Source organism: Lucilia cuprina, chromosome 4 (assembly GCF_022045245.1).
Source record: "Lucilia cuprina isolate Lc7/37 chromosome 4, ASM2204524v1, whole genome shotgun sequence".
Lineage (NCBI taxonomy): Eukaryota > Metazoa > Arthropoda > Insecta > Diptera > Calliphoridae > Lucilia > Lucilia cuprina.
This window is the reverse complement of record NC_060952.1, coordinates 10,043,863-10,058,074: the sequence shown is the minus strand read 5'-3', so window position 1 is coordinate 10,058,074 and position 14,212 is coordinate 10,043,863. Positions and strand designations below refer to the sequence as shown.

At 30.9% G+C, this 14,212-nt stretch overlaps 4 protein-coding genes across 4 annotated transcripts; 1 reads left to right on the top strand and 3 right to left on the bottom strand.

Moving 5' to 3' along the window:
* The first annotated feature begins 1,003 nt into the window (after positions 1–1,003).
* On the top strand, positions 1,004–2,197 carry LOC111680985. Its single transcript, XM_023442704.2, has 2 exons — positions 1,004–1,305; positions 1,409–2,197. Exons 1-2 carry the CDS (start codon positions 1,041–1,043, stop codon positions 1,891–1,893), a joined length of 750 nt encoding a protein of 249 aa, XP_023298472.2. The 5' UTR covers positions 1,004–1,040; the 3' UTR covers positions 1,894–2,197.
* A 202-nt stretch (positions 2,198–2,399) lies between these two features.
* LOC111681007 (WD repeat-containing protein 44) lies at positions 2,400–10,683 on the bottom strand. The gene is made up of 10 exons (XM_023442725.2): positions 9,710–10,683; positions 9,410–9,611; positions 8,268–8,372; positions 7,072–8,165; positions 6,798–6,998; positions 4,014–4,608; positions 3,819–3,950; positions 2,938–3,756; positions 2,742–2,870; positions 2,400–2,675 (listed from the first exon to the last, which is right to left on the bottom strand). The coding sequence occupies exons 1-10, from the start codon at positions 9,793–9,795 to the stop codon at positions 2,520–2,522; spliced, it is 3,519 nt and encodes a 1,172-aa protein (XP_023298493.2). The 5' UTR covers positions 9,796–10,683; the 3' UTR covers positions 2,400–2,519.
* Positions 10,684–10,817: 134 nt separating this feature from the next.
* Positions 10,818–12,133, bottom strand: LOC111680972 (Golgi to ER traffic protein 4 homolog). The gene is made up of 2 exons (XM_023442688.2): positions 11,593–12,133; positions 10,818–11,531 (listed from the first exon to the last, which is right to left on the bottom strand). The coding sequence occupies exons 1-2, from the start codon at positions 11,956–11,958 to the stop codon at positions 10,899–10,901; spliced, it is 999 nt and encodes a 332-aa protein (XP_023298456.2). The 5' UTR covers positions 11,959–12,133; the 3' UTR covers positions 10,818–10,898.
* Positions 12,134–12,335: 202 nt separating this feature from the next.
* On the bottom strand, positions 12,336–14,096 carry LOC111680978 (meiosis-specific nuclear structural protein 1-like). The gene is made up of 2 exons (XM_023442698.2): positions 12,715–14,096; positions 12,336–12,650 (listed from the first exon to the last, which is right to left on the bottom strand). Exons 1-2 carry the CDS (start codon positions 13,938–13,940, stop codon positions 12,518–12,520), a joined length of 1,359 nt encoding a protein of 452 aa, XP_023298466.2. The 5' UTR covers positions 13,941–14,096; the 3' UTR covers positions 12,336–12,517.
* Positions 14,097–14,212: the final 116 nt, after the last annotated feature.

Below are 14,212 nucleotides of genomic sequence, written 5' to 3'. Positions count from 1 at the left end.
CATAGTATTATTTGCACTTAAATGTTTAAGGGTTTAATGATAAATATATTGAGTAGTAATTAAAAGGAAATAGAATATTCTTTAAAATATTTAAACCGTTTTTAGAGGTTGCTGACGGTCCATCATTTCAGAAAACTCCTATTGAGATACATATCTTAACATTAAGTTTGAAACTAGATAAGCTAACTTTATAAATGTGTTTTCTTGCGGGTATAAAGCTAATATTTAAAATCAAAATCATGTTCTCCTATTAAAGCTTGTTCACAGTTTTATGTGAACAAAAATCGAGCTCTTTTACTAGATTTCAATAATTTAATCATACTTCTAGCTCTATTTTTCTATTAAACACCATCAAGTTTCTATGAAGCGTCCGATTTTGCCAGCTTGATAAGAAAAAGTTAATTGACCTATTATCAGAAGTTTAAAAAATTTGTTTGATTAATTTATTGGTTCTTAAGGCAAACTGAATTTTAAATATAGACTTAAAGGTGTACCATATGTATATTGATATATTGTCGCCCAATTGTCTCACATTTGTTTTCTTTTTTAATACATTTAAATTAACCTTATTAAAGATAAAAAAAATGTTAATAACAAAATATTTACATAAAACAGTAAAAACTGTAAATAATTGAATAAATTGTTCAAATTTTAAAAAGTTGCGATCTTTTGCTAAGTACATTACTTAGGGATTTCAGTTTAAACAAGCTGTATCGGAATTGGGGTCCAACTTTTTTCACTGGACTAGCAACTAGATATTTCTAAGTAGAAATTACTATACATTTTATAAATAAACATTTTGTTTATAAAAGTAATTACATTTCCATAGCCATTGTTAAAAGAGTTTACTGTAATTTTAATACCCAAATCTGTATGTATGCAAGTATTTGTATTCGATTCAGTAAACTGGCAAAAAAAATTTTAAAAAATTATTGGCAACGTTTTTCAAATATCGTTAAATTTAAATAAAATTTAACGGATCGAAAGTAAGTCATTCATTATTTACAGTTCAATTGAACAGCACACACTGTACGTTCAAGATGTTTTTCTTGCGGAAATTCAAATCGATATACAATACCATACTCTTCTCATCATTACTGGTGACAATCATCTGCAGTAATCTCAGTTTAAGTTGTAATGCCAGTGCCACCTCGAATACCATCAGCTTTACTTCCACACAATCTAATCAAATGGCACTAAAGACAACACCGAAATTTTTCAAAGAAAACTGTACATGTTCAACACAATGGCAGTGTGAATGTTGTGCCAAAGTCAATAATGACCTACTTAATGTACATCAAACATGTAAGTGTTGCAAATGGTCACATTCAATTGCATTTCAACATTTCGAAACATTTAAACAAACGAAACATTATTTAATTTTCCTTTTCATTATTTTTCCAATCAGTGTGTGCCGACTGGACAGTGTTTTCTAACTCATGGGACATACAGGCCAATGTACGTTTAAATGAAAATGTTTTATACACCAATACATTTTCCGCCTGGAATGTACCACCATTTTGTGTTCCCATATGGCCAGCAATAGCATTGACCGGATGTATTCAATTACATAGTATTACACAACATGAATTCAATACTTTACATGGTTGTGCAAATTTAACCATAAATTTTATAGCATTCAATTTGGTTAACTTTCAAATGGGTTGTATGGATGTCGGTACGGGTGGCATTCAATTTGTTGATCCCAATCATGACATTGTTAGTACAACCTCAACGGAAAAGCCTCCTGAAATTGAACTGGAAACTAGTGACTATGTCAAAACTTCTACACCTACCATAAGTAGTTTTGAGCTAAACGACAAGATTACTACTGAGCGTACGTCAACGATGCGTCAGGATTCGTTGAGTTATTTAAAAAGTACAAATTTCTGAATTGCTATGAAAACTACCCACTATGCTATGTTTACTGCATAATTAAAAGTCATTAATAAATTTATCATGCTACTCAAAATAAAGAATTTTTTATTTTCATGTAAATGTTTGTTTTAGTTAGTTTTAATATTTAAATAAGAGTTATATTACACAATAATCAAGAAATACTGTAGCAGATTAAGTAAAATCAATAAAATTACTATAATATAAAAAAAATTATATATCTACAAAAAAGTAAGACAAACGGAAACATCATCATTTTAATTAAAACGATAAAATTAGCTGAAAAAAGCTGAACACAAAACAGAACAAATTAATTTTTAATAATAAAAAAAGAAAACTTTAATTAATGTAAATATGTATAAAAATATTTATGTATGTGTGTTACAATAATATCAAATTCTGTAAATAAATTATTTAATATTTTAAAGTTATTAGTTGTTTTGTTTCTTATATTTTTAATTACTTTTCCAAAAAAAATAAGTAAGAAAGCATTTAAAATGAAATATTAAAATGTAGAAGAAAAAATTTTAAATATTTAACAAAATATATGTATGTATATATCGCATACAATTTAGAATATAACATTATTATTATTATTATTAATATTATTATGTAATTATAATTTAATCGGCTATTGCAGTATAAGGTAGACTGCTGTGTTTAGGTTTTGTTTTATTGATAAACACTTTTATGGCTCCATTAAAATCGGCGCTGACCATGACATAACCGCAACCTTTTTTATGTTGTTCTACCAAAGGATCTGGTTGATTATTTGTTTGCTTTAAGGGAAAGTGTAAGAAATATTAAAAATTTAGTTCTTATGCCTAAAGAAATAAATTATTTACTTTTTCATGAGAAATTTCATCAGGTTCAGGCTTAATAATGGCCTCAGGATGTGGAGCAAATATTGCACAAGTAACTGTAGCATTATGGGCTTTAATTCCCTCCCAAAAATCACTTCTATCACGACGTACCTAAAAGTATTGAAAATTAAATAACACTTACACTTAATTTGCCAACAACAACAACAACACAACTTACCGAACTTAATTTTGAATAATCATGATTTGTTTTCCATATATAAATACATTGATTTTCTGAACCCGCTATAATGTACTTGCCATCATGACTAAACGATGCCTTAATTTGCGATGAAGCATTTAAATAACCCTTATATTTGCAGGACAAATTTAAATCTCTCAAATCGTATAAACGCACACGACTATCGTTAGATGTAACCAAAATTTTATCCTCACCCGGCATTGGCTCAATGCCACTGATTTTGCGTCCAATGCGATTTTTACCACGTGTCGAGCGCACGTGTATTTGAGTATGATATTTCAATTGATCGGTATTGTAGAAAATACAACGACCATCATAGGAACCCACTACAGCAAATTGACCGTTTTGACAGAAATTTGCTGCAGTTATTAGTTTCGTTTGACCGTCAACTTCATTCCATAAGGCCACCTTTTTATCGGGTATATTCCATAAACGTAATTTACCATCTAAACTGCCGCTGAGGAAGTAACGATCGTCACGAGGATGAAATGCAATGGCCGTTACAAAGTCAATGTGCTGGAAACAGCAAAGACACTCTTTACGTGAAATATGCCATAAACGTACAGTTTTATCCATGGAACTTGAGAGTATAAAGTAGTTTTTCGACCACGAGACATCCAGTAGATCGGAAGTGTGACCGATGTAAGTGCAAAAGGATTTCGGCATAAAAGGGCCAGTACACTTTTCAGCCGCTGTCGCCATTGCTATTGCCTCCTCGGCAGAATGTTGTGATACCAAGGATTCTTGTGAAGGCGTTGGTGAGGATTTTTGATCAGCATTATATTTAGTGCGCATATCCTGGTAAGCATTTTAAATGATATTAATAATAAACTATATAGTTAATCACAATATCAACCTACTTGGAAAAATGGATAGGCATCTTTAAGAACCCAAATACGCAAAACTTTATCCTGGCCAGCGGTGGCTAATAAACGGCCACATGAACTAAATTTCATACACCAAACAGCGCCGGTATGTTCTCCAGATAAATCCTTTTGAAAAGATGAAAATTAAATTAATAAGCTTATTATTTGTTGGCCTTTGAAAAATCTTACTTGAACATGCTGCAACTTGGTAAATTCGTAAGGACCCTTGTTGGTAGAAGAGGCTTTAATTTTAATATTCTGCTCTGGATTCATAACATCAACTATATCAGCCACATCTTCTTTGTGACGTGCATGTGATACCTCTGATGCCAACGATTTGGCTTTATCAACCGTCTTGCGCATAGTTGAACCGAAGAAACGTTTAATCTTGGCCGTTTTCTTTTTCAAACGACTGCCGTCTTCAGCCTCCCCTTCTTCCTCATCCTGTGGCTGACCCTCGCTACTGGGCGGTATACCAATAACACTTTCATCATCCGATTCCTTTTGTATAACTTCCAGATGTGATGTTAGCTTAAGTATATGCAGCGACAAGGGATTCCAACCTTCTGGTACGGGAGGTGGCCGTACCTCAGATAATGGCATTGTTTCACCAGTTTCTAAATTTTTTACCGGCACTTGTTCAAGTATTTCAAAATCTGTCAACTGTTTGCCAGAGTTTGTACGTATGCGCACATCAATATTCATTTGCTTTAAAACATCTTCATCACCCGCAGATTTACGCCGTTCCTTATCACTGCTACTGCGATATATTAGAGATGGATATCTGAATGTAGATGTGTGCAAAATATATTAAAATAAGAAAAAAAATAACATTGCTTAGTACAACAAATGAGACTACACAATGAATATAATATGCAACAAAAAGTTGAATTTTAATGTTGTACACAACACTATTTTTATTGTTTCAACTACAATTTAATTTGTTTTTCTTTCAGAATCCTAAAGAGCCTCTGGTAAGATAATTTGGAAAAATTTTCGATTCGTTTATAAGGAATGAAATATGAACGCATTCGTTGGTGACGAATAGTATAAACTCCCTTACATAATATATACAAAAATGGTAATTTAAGAGAAAAGTCAACGAAAATTTTATAAACCTTAAACTGTATTCTTAAATTAGCCAAATATGTCAAAAATTTCTCAACACTTTGACTAAATCCGTTATTGATTTTATCTTAAATAGAATAGCAAATCTATCTATCTATCTATCTATCTATCAATCTATCTATTTATTTATTTATCAATATATCTATCTATCTATCTATCTATCTATCTATCTATCTATCTATCTATCTATCTATCTATCAATCTATCAATCTATCAATCTATCTAACTATCTATCTATCTACCTATCTACCTATCTATCTATCTATCTATCTATCTATCTATCTATCTATCTATCTATCTATCGATCTATCTATCTATCTATCTATCTATCTATCTATCTATCTATTTTTCTATCTATCTATCTATCTATCTATCTATCTATCTATCTATCTATCTATCTATCTATCTATCTATCTATCGATCTATCTATCTATCTATCTATCTATCTATCTATCTATCTATCTATCTATCTATCTATCTATCTATCTATCTATCTATCTATCTATCTATCTATCTATCTATCTATCTATCTATCCATCTATCTATCTATGTATCTATCTATCTTTCTATCTATCTATCTATCTATCTATCTATCTATCTACATCGTTTAATAATATGTAGTAATGAAAAGTTTGAACTAATCACAAGCTTTCGCTGAATATTATGATTAATATGGTTTTAGTTCAAAAAAGACGTAAATATAAGTATATCCATCACCAAACGCAAAGACAACATTAATGAGAATATTGTAAAAGTCAAAGATAGTTTCAAACAAATTTCTTGAAATGTATTTCGATGTTTTTCATTAAGCATTGAAATATCCTCGCTATAAACCAACATATAACATCTATGTATATAAGCAATGAATGAATCAAGTTATAACTTTAGCAGTACATTTAAAAAGATAAATTAAAAATCACCAACTTGATTTTTAAAATCCAAGGTCTATTTACTAAAGTTGTCAATTTATAGACAATAAAAACATCAACTAGATTGCTGTAAACAAGAAAGGTAATACAATATTGTATGATTACTGCAAATAAAATGTTGGTTATATAGTTTCATTATAAGTTTCTTTATTTTTTTAATGAAATGTGTATGTACGTGAAGAACTATATTTGCAATAATGATGTTTGTAAAAATGTACTCCTATATCTCTGAGGTTCGGTACTTCTAGAACTATTGCTTTATTTAGAACCTTTCACAACTGAATTATATTCCGAAATACATATTGATTACAATTCGAAAATATTTCCAGTACTTACCAGATTTGCAATTTATATGGTAAATCTTTTTTTAATAGAGTATTTGGCCTATTTTGAGCAGAAATGCATTCTTAATTATGAAAAATTATTAGTAAATTAAAATCAACAACTTTTATACGTACAAATAGTTTTGGAATTTTTTGCTTTAGTGCTCAAAACATAGTTTATGATATATATTTAAGGTACATATAACATAATTGATAAATCTTATTTATATTATTATTTTCAACTGTTTGCTTTTATATTAGCAATATCTATCTAGTTTTCAGGTTCGATTATTTTACTGTTTAGATTGGCTAATTCTGACTAAAACCTGCAAAGCAGATGAGTGCGGAAACGAATTCCGTACAATGCGAAATAATTATTTTTAGTGTATAAATATTATTTTGTGGTTAAATATCTCATGGTTAATTTAAAAACTCACTCGGCTGATTTATTTTATTGTTATAAATTGTTAATTAATTACATATACATATGTGTGTATGTATATAAATTGAACTAAATCTTTTTTTGCTTTTCACTTTATAAACTTTCATATTAATGTAACTAAATGAATTTTATAAGTGAAAATCTAACATACCTGGTGGCACTTCCTAAACTATTTGAACCCGTACCAGCCAATTTAGGTCTTTGAATATTTTCATTTAATATACGCTCAATACGTTCAATTTCCTCTTGTGAGGGTCCTTCAGCTTTATTAGATGCTTCATCGCGTGGTTTAACCACATAACCACCTTGGGTGGCTTTATAAAGATTTAAACTTTGTGAAGGGTCAATGGAACTATAAATGAAATTTTTTTATTGATGGTAAAGTGATGTTTTAATTGTGTAAAGCGTTTTTCTATAACTCATACCTGACACGACCGGGAGCGGAATTACTTTTGGCCGAATTCGATGGACTCGGTTTGGAGTACACCGAAGTGGAACTATTACCCAATGAATGTGACATGCGATTTATAGAACCGCCTACAGCAGCCGTAGTGACAGGACGTGTTTTACTGGCAGACATTTGACTTAATGAAGTGCCTGACGCTGAAACAATTGTATTGTTAGAAGCGTGTACTGAAGAGCAGACAGAGGAAACATTACCGCCTAAGGCACTAATACTACTAAATCCGCCTAGTGACAAGGCTGTATTCGCCGAAGTCGTAATACTGCCACCGCCATCAAGACTGCAACGTGCCATACGTGCATTTTGCAAAGAACTGGTCTCATTCCAGCTTTTCTCAATTTCTTTAACCAAATCATCACTGAGTTTCTGTTGAACATCACGTACACTCTTGACGGATTTTGTATCACTATCTGTGTCCGTATCGGCGGCCGGCAAACGCATGCCTTCATTCATATAAAACTGTTCGGATGAACTAGTTGAACCTTTTTTCGAGTCTTTTTTCTTGCGTCGAGGGGGTGCAATCGGTCCACTAGATGTTATCGAATCGGTGGTCTTCGAATGGGCTAACTTGGTGCTGGCTATAACATCTGGTTCTTGCAACATAACTTGACTTTCGAATGGCACTTGATTCATATTACTTATACCACCAACACCAATAGCGGATTGCTGTAAAGTTTTACTGCTATTCGATTCGGTAAGACTAGACGGTACACTTGATGACTTTATATTAGCATACGCATTTGCCGACACAGCTGCGACTGCCGCTGCCGGTAAAGGTGTTGTTGACTGTGTCTGTTGTAAAATTTGCTGCTGTTGTTGTAGCTGTAGTTGCTGTTGTATTAGTTGCTGATGCTGTTGTTGTTGTTGCAATTGCTGTTGACTATTTGTATTAGCAAAGTATTCACGATCAATACTCATGGCTGATGGGTCAATACTACCAGCCAATATACGTCCAACACGACCTAAAGATGTTATACTTTGAACACTCATTGTGTCATTTTCTACTACTTTAAATGGATGCGTTGGGCGAGTATAAACTCCATCTGTGGAACTATTCTATTTTGTGACAATGCATAATAAAAGAATAAGAAATATAAATAAATGAACATCATTTAAGATCATATGTATACGAATTATATTCTTGGAAGAGGAGAATACCTGAGAATCAGGTGTTAATGTATTTCCTGGATTTTCATCATCATCATTTTGCATGCCCTGACGTAATTCTCGAAAACGATCTCTAATATCTCTAGTAGTATTACTCTAAAGTAATTTCGTATCAGTTGCCATTAAATCGAATTGACATACAATGTATTGTGGTAGTTTTGAGGGTGGTATTGGTGGTGGTATATAAAATGGGATAGACAGTCACAATGATGATTAACATGAAAAGAAAATTAATATATGTAAACAAAAAAAAAACGCACTGCTTAAACAAATATTAAATATGGAAGGTAATTGATTTTAAAAAAATAAATAAATATTAAGGAAAATTGTTTAAAAAAATATGTCATATGAGAGAGATTTATGATGTTTTTCCAATTCTAAACTTACATAGACTATTTATAAGAAATTCACCTTCTTTATTTATATTTTCTTATAAGGATAGCACAACAGGCCCGCACAGTGGCCTAGGTGTATTTCTTCTTGAATTAATTAATTCAGAATCGTTCATAAATATTTATTCGAGTTTGTCACTGTCGGAACTTTTTCTTTGGAAACAGTGGATGAATTTTCATCGAATTATTAAATTTAGAAAACTTTATTATAATATCATGCAATATGTTATCTCTTATATGATTAGTAATATTTTAATTTCTATTTCGATGAAAAAAGTATAACATATTTAAATTTAAATTAGTTTCAGTTTACAATGTATACATCCACTCTTTCAGTCTAAATATTTATTGTGTTTTATTTCAATCTAATTCTTATGTCAAGACTTCAAGTAATATATTTAGAATATTTTCCAAAGGAAGAATTCGTTTTTTCCTAACCAATTTAAAACTATTTAATTTATAATGAATTCTAAAACATTTTCAAAGTAATTACGGGATTTTGATGTAAATTACACATTTTGCGTATAATAACAAACCTATTATACCACCCAACTATGGTGTAGGGTATAAAAATATATATGACTGCGCCCTTGGATTGTTTGACATTAATGTTAGCTCATAAACATTTATCTATTATTATAATATGCATATACAAACATACACTGTACATTTGTACCTACATTTAGTCGTTGATATAAAGATATTTTATACCTATATATAAAAAAATGAATTATTACTTACAGTGACCTGCACTGGTTTTGGTTCAACAAATACATCAGTTTTAGTGCCACGAGCACTTAGACTACTGCTTGGACTGCTGGTAGCTGGTGTAACTGTTCCAATGGGTGTGGCATCACTGTCAGATGATGCCTGCAGCCGTACTGCTGGTTCGGGGAAAATAAACTCTTGCGGTATTTGAGAGGCATTTGGCAAAGATTTGCGGCTACATAATAAGAAGTCAAAAAGTTATTAATACAATAAATATGTAGGTAAACACACATTTATACATACATATGTATATCTATTAACAAAAAAATTTACCTTAAAGTTGACAAACGATTGGGTGTAGAATCTTCTGCATCAAAAAACTCCTCCGAACTATCTGAATCAGTTTCAGGTTTATTCATTTTTAAAATCTACACTTTTTTCTATTTAACCAACATATAATTATTTGTTAATTTAGTATCAATTACAAACGAATTTCAGACAGCATTTGCGAAAAGAAAAAAATGAAAAAATTATACTGTTTTCGTTTTTGTTTTGTAATTCTATAATGGATGCTTGTTCTTGCCAGTTGTTTTATATGATTTTTCGTATTTACGTCATTTGCTTTATATATTGCATTCTACAAATACTTTTATCATTTTTTTAATTTATTTACGTTAGTATGTTTTTACTGGTTTTATACTTAATTGTTGAATATTGAACATTTCTTTTTATGAAAAATTAAAAAAAAAAACAAGAAATACTATTTATTACTCTTTTTGCACAGTAAAATAAATGTCATACTAATGAAAGGGAAATTAATAATTATGCTTCTTCTTATTATTTTTGGCAGCAATGTATGCAAAGGTCATTGATAACAATTGTCAGGTTTCGGGTTAAAGATGAATTAATAAAAATGAAAAGTTGAAGGAATATTATTTACTAATAACATTGAATTTTAATATTTTTTAAACTATTTTAATTGTAAACATGTTAAAAAATTTCGAACAGAGTCGATATTAAAAATATTGCATTTTCAAAAGTCGAAAAATATCTTCATAAATTACAAACAGTAAACATTTTGTTTCCGTTATCAGCTTACTACTGCTACTGGTAAAATATCGTTACCGCAAACATAAAATTTTTTTAACGGACCTATCACACTTTCTAATCAAAATGAAATCAAATATTGAAATATTGCTAGAAAATTTTCGGCTGGAAATCCGAAAATTTTCTAGCAATCTATGAACATCAAAAATATCTAAAGAAAAATATTATGAATCATCAGAATTCTAATAAAAAAGTCAAACATTTTTGGGTTATAAGAATATTTTTCTTATAAATATGCATATTGTTAAAATTTAAACTCAATTAACCAAATCATGTTAATATTAAAGAAACAAATATTAAATTCAATATTACCAAATTAAAATAATAATCAATATGTGGCAAAACAATTAAAATAAAAACTTTTTATATTTGCAACATTTAATATTTTCTACTCCCACCAAACTGGGCTTGCTTGTCAGTCCAAGGCATGAGCTCCATCACCATGCCCACGTTCACCCTGCTCCTCATCGTCATCATCATCATCGATACCCTGAAGTAGGCGAGATATTACATCACCAAACATACCACCAAAACGGCTATCTGACGGTGACGCAGGAGGATTAGCACCAAAATGTTGCACACCAATCTTGGCCAAGTATTTTTCGAATGCTGCATCACGGTCCAGCTCCTTTTTATAAAGTAAACATAAGGCTCGAAAAGCTTCTAGATGTTTTGTATCCATTAGACGGAACAGAAAATGAATAAAATTTAGAAGTGGCTGCTTAAAGGGAGCCTCTTTACGATTTATTTTTGGATGATACCGGGTGTATGTGGCGAAAGTGTCTTCAGCGGTTTTGCGATCATTCACACTGATCTGCTGTAAAACCGCCTGCACTATGAAAAGATCCACTTCACTGTTAAAGCCTTTCATTTCATTAATTTTTATTAAAATGCGTCCGCAAAGATTACCATCGCGACATAACATATAATAGCGTCTAGCTAATTCTGTATTGCCTTCACCCCAATATACTTGAGCTAGTATTTTATACAGGGCTGGATCACCAGGATAATTACCTGAAATTTCCGAACTCCATTTAATGGAACGATTCTAGAAAGAAAATTTTTTATTATTACTCAGTATTGTTAAATAATTTTGCTATTTCACTTACGATTATAGTTTCTCGTTCAACTGTTGTAGGGCTTAACCTTGTAATCAAGCTACCAATACGCTCTATCCATAAATCGCCATCCTTGCAATTACCTCGTTTTTCCAAGGTATCTAATATCAAGAGACCCAAATCCGCAGCACTTGTTTCTTGTTGCTTAGCAATCAATTTCATTGAGCCTTTATAGAGTAACTCCAAGCATTCATCGTATTTTTGCTGGGCTGTATAACGAAAATATAATGTACGATACATTTGGTGGGCTTCATAATAGTTGCCCGCCTCAATGGAACTATCTAGTTTGGCCAATACACGACTTACACCGCGCTGGCCTCTTTCTGTTCCCGTAGAAGAGGACTCTGATGCCATCATCGTATTTAATAATATTTTACCAGTTAATTGACACTTTCTGATATATATTATTTAATATTTGTTATATTTCTATTATTGTAAAGTTAAATAAGTTTAATATATAAGAAAATATTGTAAATTTTCTAAAAAAGTCTACAATACGTGTTTTAATATCGAATAAAATAAAATGCTTCTTTTTTTACTATTAGTATTTTACAATTCACTTTAGTGTGATAACAAAGACAATAACAATAATGTTGCCAGATAAAGAAATGGTCTTATTCTTTAGACAGGATAAATGAAATTCACGCCCATAATAATTTTAACCCATATATACATTAGAGAGCTAAAAAATCAATTATTCTTAATTGTTTACGGGTACCGGTGCGAAAATCATTTAAAATATGTATGTAAAATTGGAAAATATTTTATTTTTTTTAAAGTAATTTTTTAAACATTTAATTTCAGTTTAATGTTTAGAAGAACAACTTATCTTGCTACGGAAATGTTCAATATTCAGATTTATAAAAATATATTATCTATAGCAGTTTGCAACTATATAATTATAATTGTCAAAAAATTACGTCTTCTGTCCCGGTAGAGTCAAAAACTCTTTGTCCGAGGACCTTAGAACGCCGGGAGGCAAATAACTTAATAATTCCTTTGGCGCTGAAATTAACATTCGTATACGTTCCTCTTCAATTAGTTGATCCCTTAAAAATATAGTGGAATATTAAAAAAAGTGATCTAAGTGTGATTTTTTTATAAAAAATTTACCTTTCTCTTTCGGAACTTATTAATTTTTCGAAATCTGCAAGCCGTTGTGCTATTTCATTTGCTCGTTGACATCTTCTAAATTCAATCATTTCTCTCAGTGACTTACTATGTTCCATTTTTTTGCGACGGCGCTTTTCATCGGAAAGTTGTTCCAATTTATCACGTTCAGCCAGATAACGTAAACTTTCTTCACGAAATTTCTCCTCTTCCTCTTTAAATTTCTTTTCCCTTTCAATTTGTATTGCTTTGCGGTAATTTTCCATCTCTCTGCGTAATTTTTCTCGTTCTTTCAATTGTTTATTTAAGGTTTCCCTGTAACGTTCATCTTCATTGGCTTTACGCTCTTCAACTAAAAGAGAAAGTAGAAGATTTTCGCGCTGTTCTTTTTCCTTATGGAGTGTAGCTAACTGTTGCCCTATTTGCTCACTAAGAGCCTCCTTTTCTTTTTGAATACGTTTTCTTTCCGCAGCAATTTGCGCCTTAACGTTGTCACATTCTCTTTGATAGGCTAAATTGCGTTCGGTATCATCGACATTTCTTTCCTTTTCTAATTGTCTTTGAAGCTCCCTGTTGCGATAGGACTCTTCCATTTCATGCTTGCATCTAATACGTTGCAATTCTGCTTCTCTGCGTTCTGCAATTTCATCAGTTTGTATTTGTTTTAATAGCTTTTCCATTTTATTGCGATCTTTGATCACATCTTCAAATTCCTTTCGACGTTTTTGTTGTAAATCATCCATTTGACTTTTTAATAAGTTGCGGAAAGCTTCTTTTTTGTGTTTTTCTTCCTCTTCCTGTTGTAGTATAGACTTACGCACATGTTCACATTCGGCAGCAAACTTGGCATTTTCTTCACGTTTTCGTCGTACTTCATCCTGTTTCTGTTGGGCTAACATTTGCTGTTGCTCTCTCAACTGTTTAGTTACCAATGCAGATTGAAGTTGTTTTTCTAATTGACGCAATTCATGACTATTTGCTCGCAACTGTTGTCTTCGCTTTTGTTCTACTATATTATTTAGTTTGCAATCTCGTAATTCTTTACATATATCAGACGTCTCTTCCTGAAATTTTATCCGTGGGTTTTCAGCAGTTGCCAATTTTTCCTCATACTTTAAATGGTCCACTCTTTTGTGCTCGTCATGTATTAAATTTAAAAAATAAGCATCACATTTTTCTGGTTTTTCTTTTGCACATTTTTTAATATTACAAAATTGATTAGAAAACATTTTTTAATAATTTTTTTTATTTAAAAATTTGCATTTAATATTTTTTCTGTAACTTTGACAACAAAATTGAATTACCATTCAAATGCTCCTGTCGTTTTTGTTTATTTTGTTTTGTTGTTGTTTAAATGAATTTCATTGTAATCATGGGTGGTTGATAACACAAATTTGTAAAATTTAAACATCTGGCACTATTATTATAAGAATGAAAACAACAAAAGGAACAAGAGCTAAACTGATATCAAAATAAAATAGAATTATCAGATGAATATTTT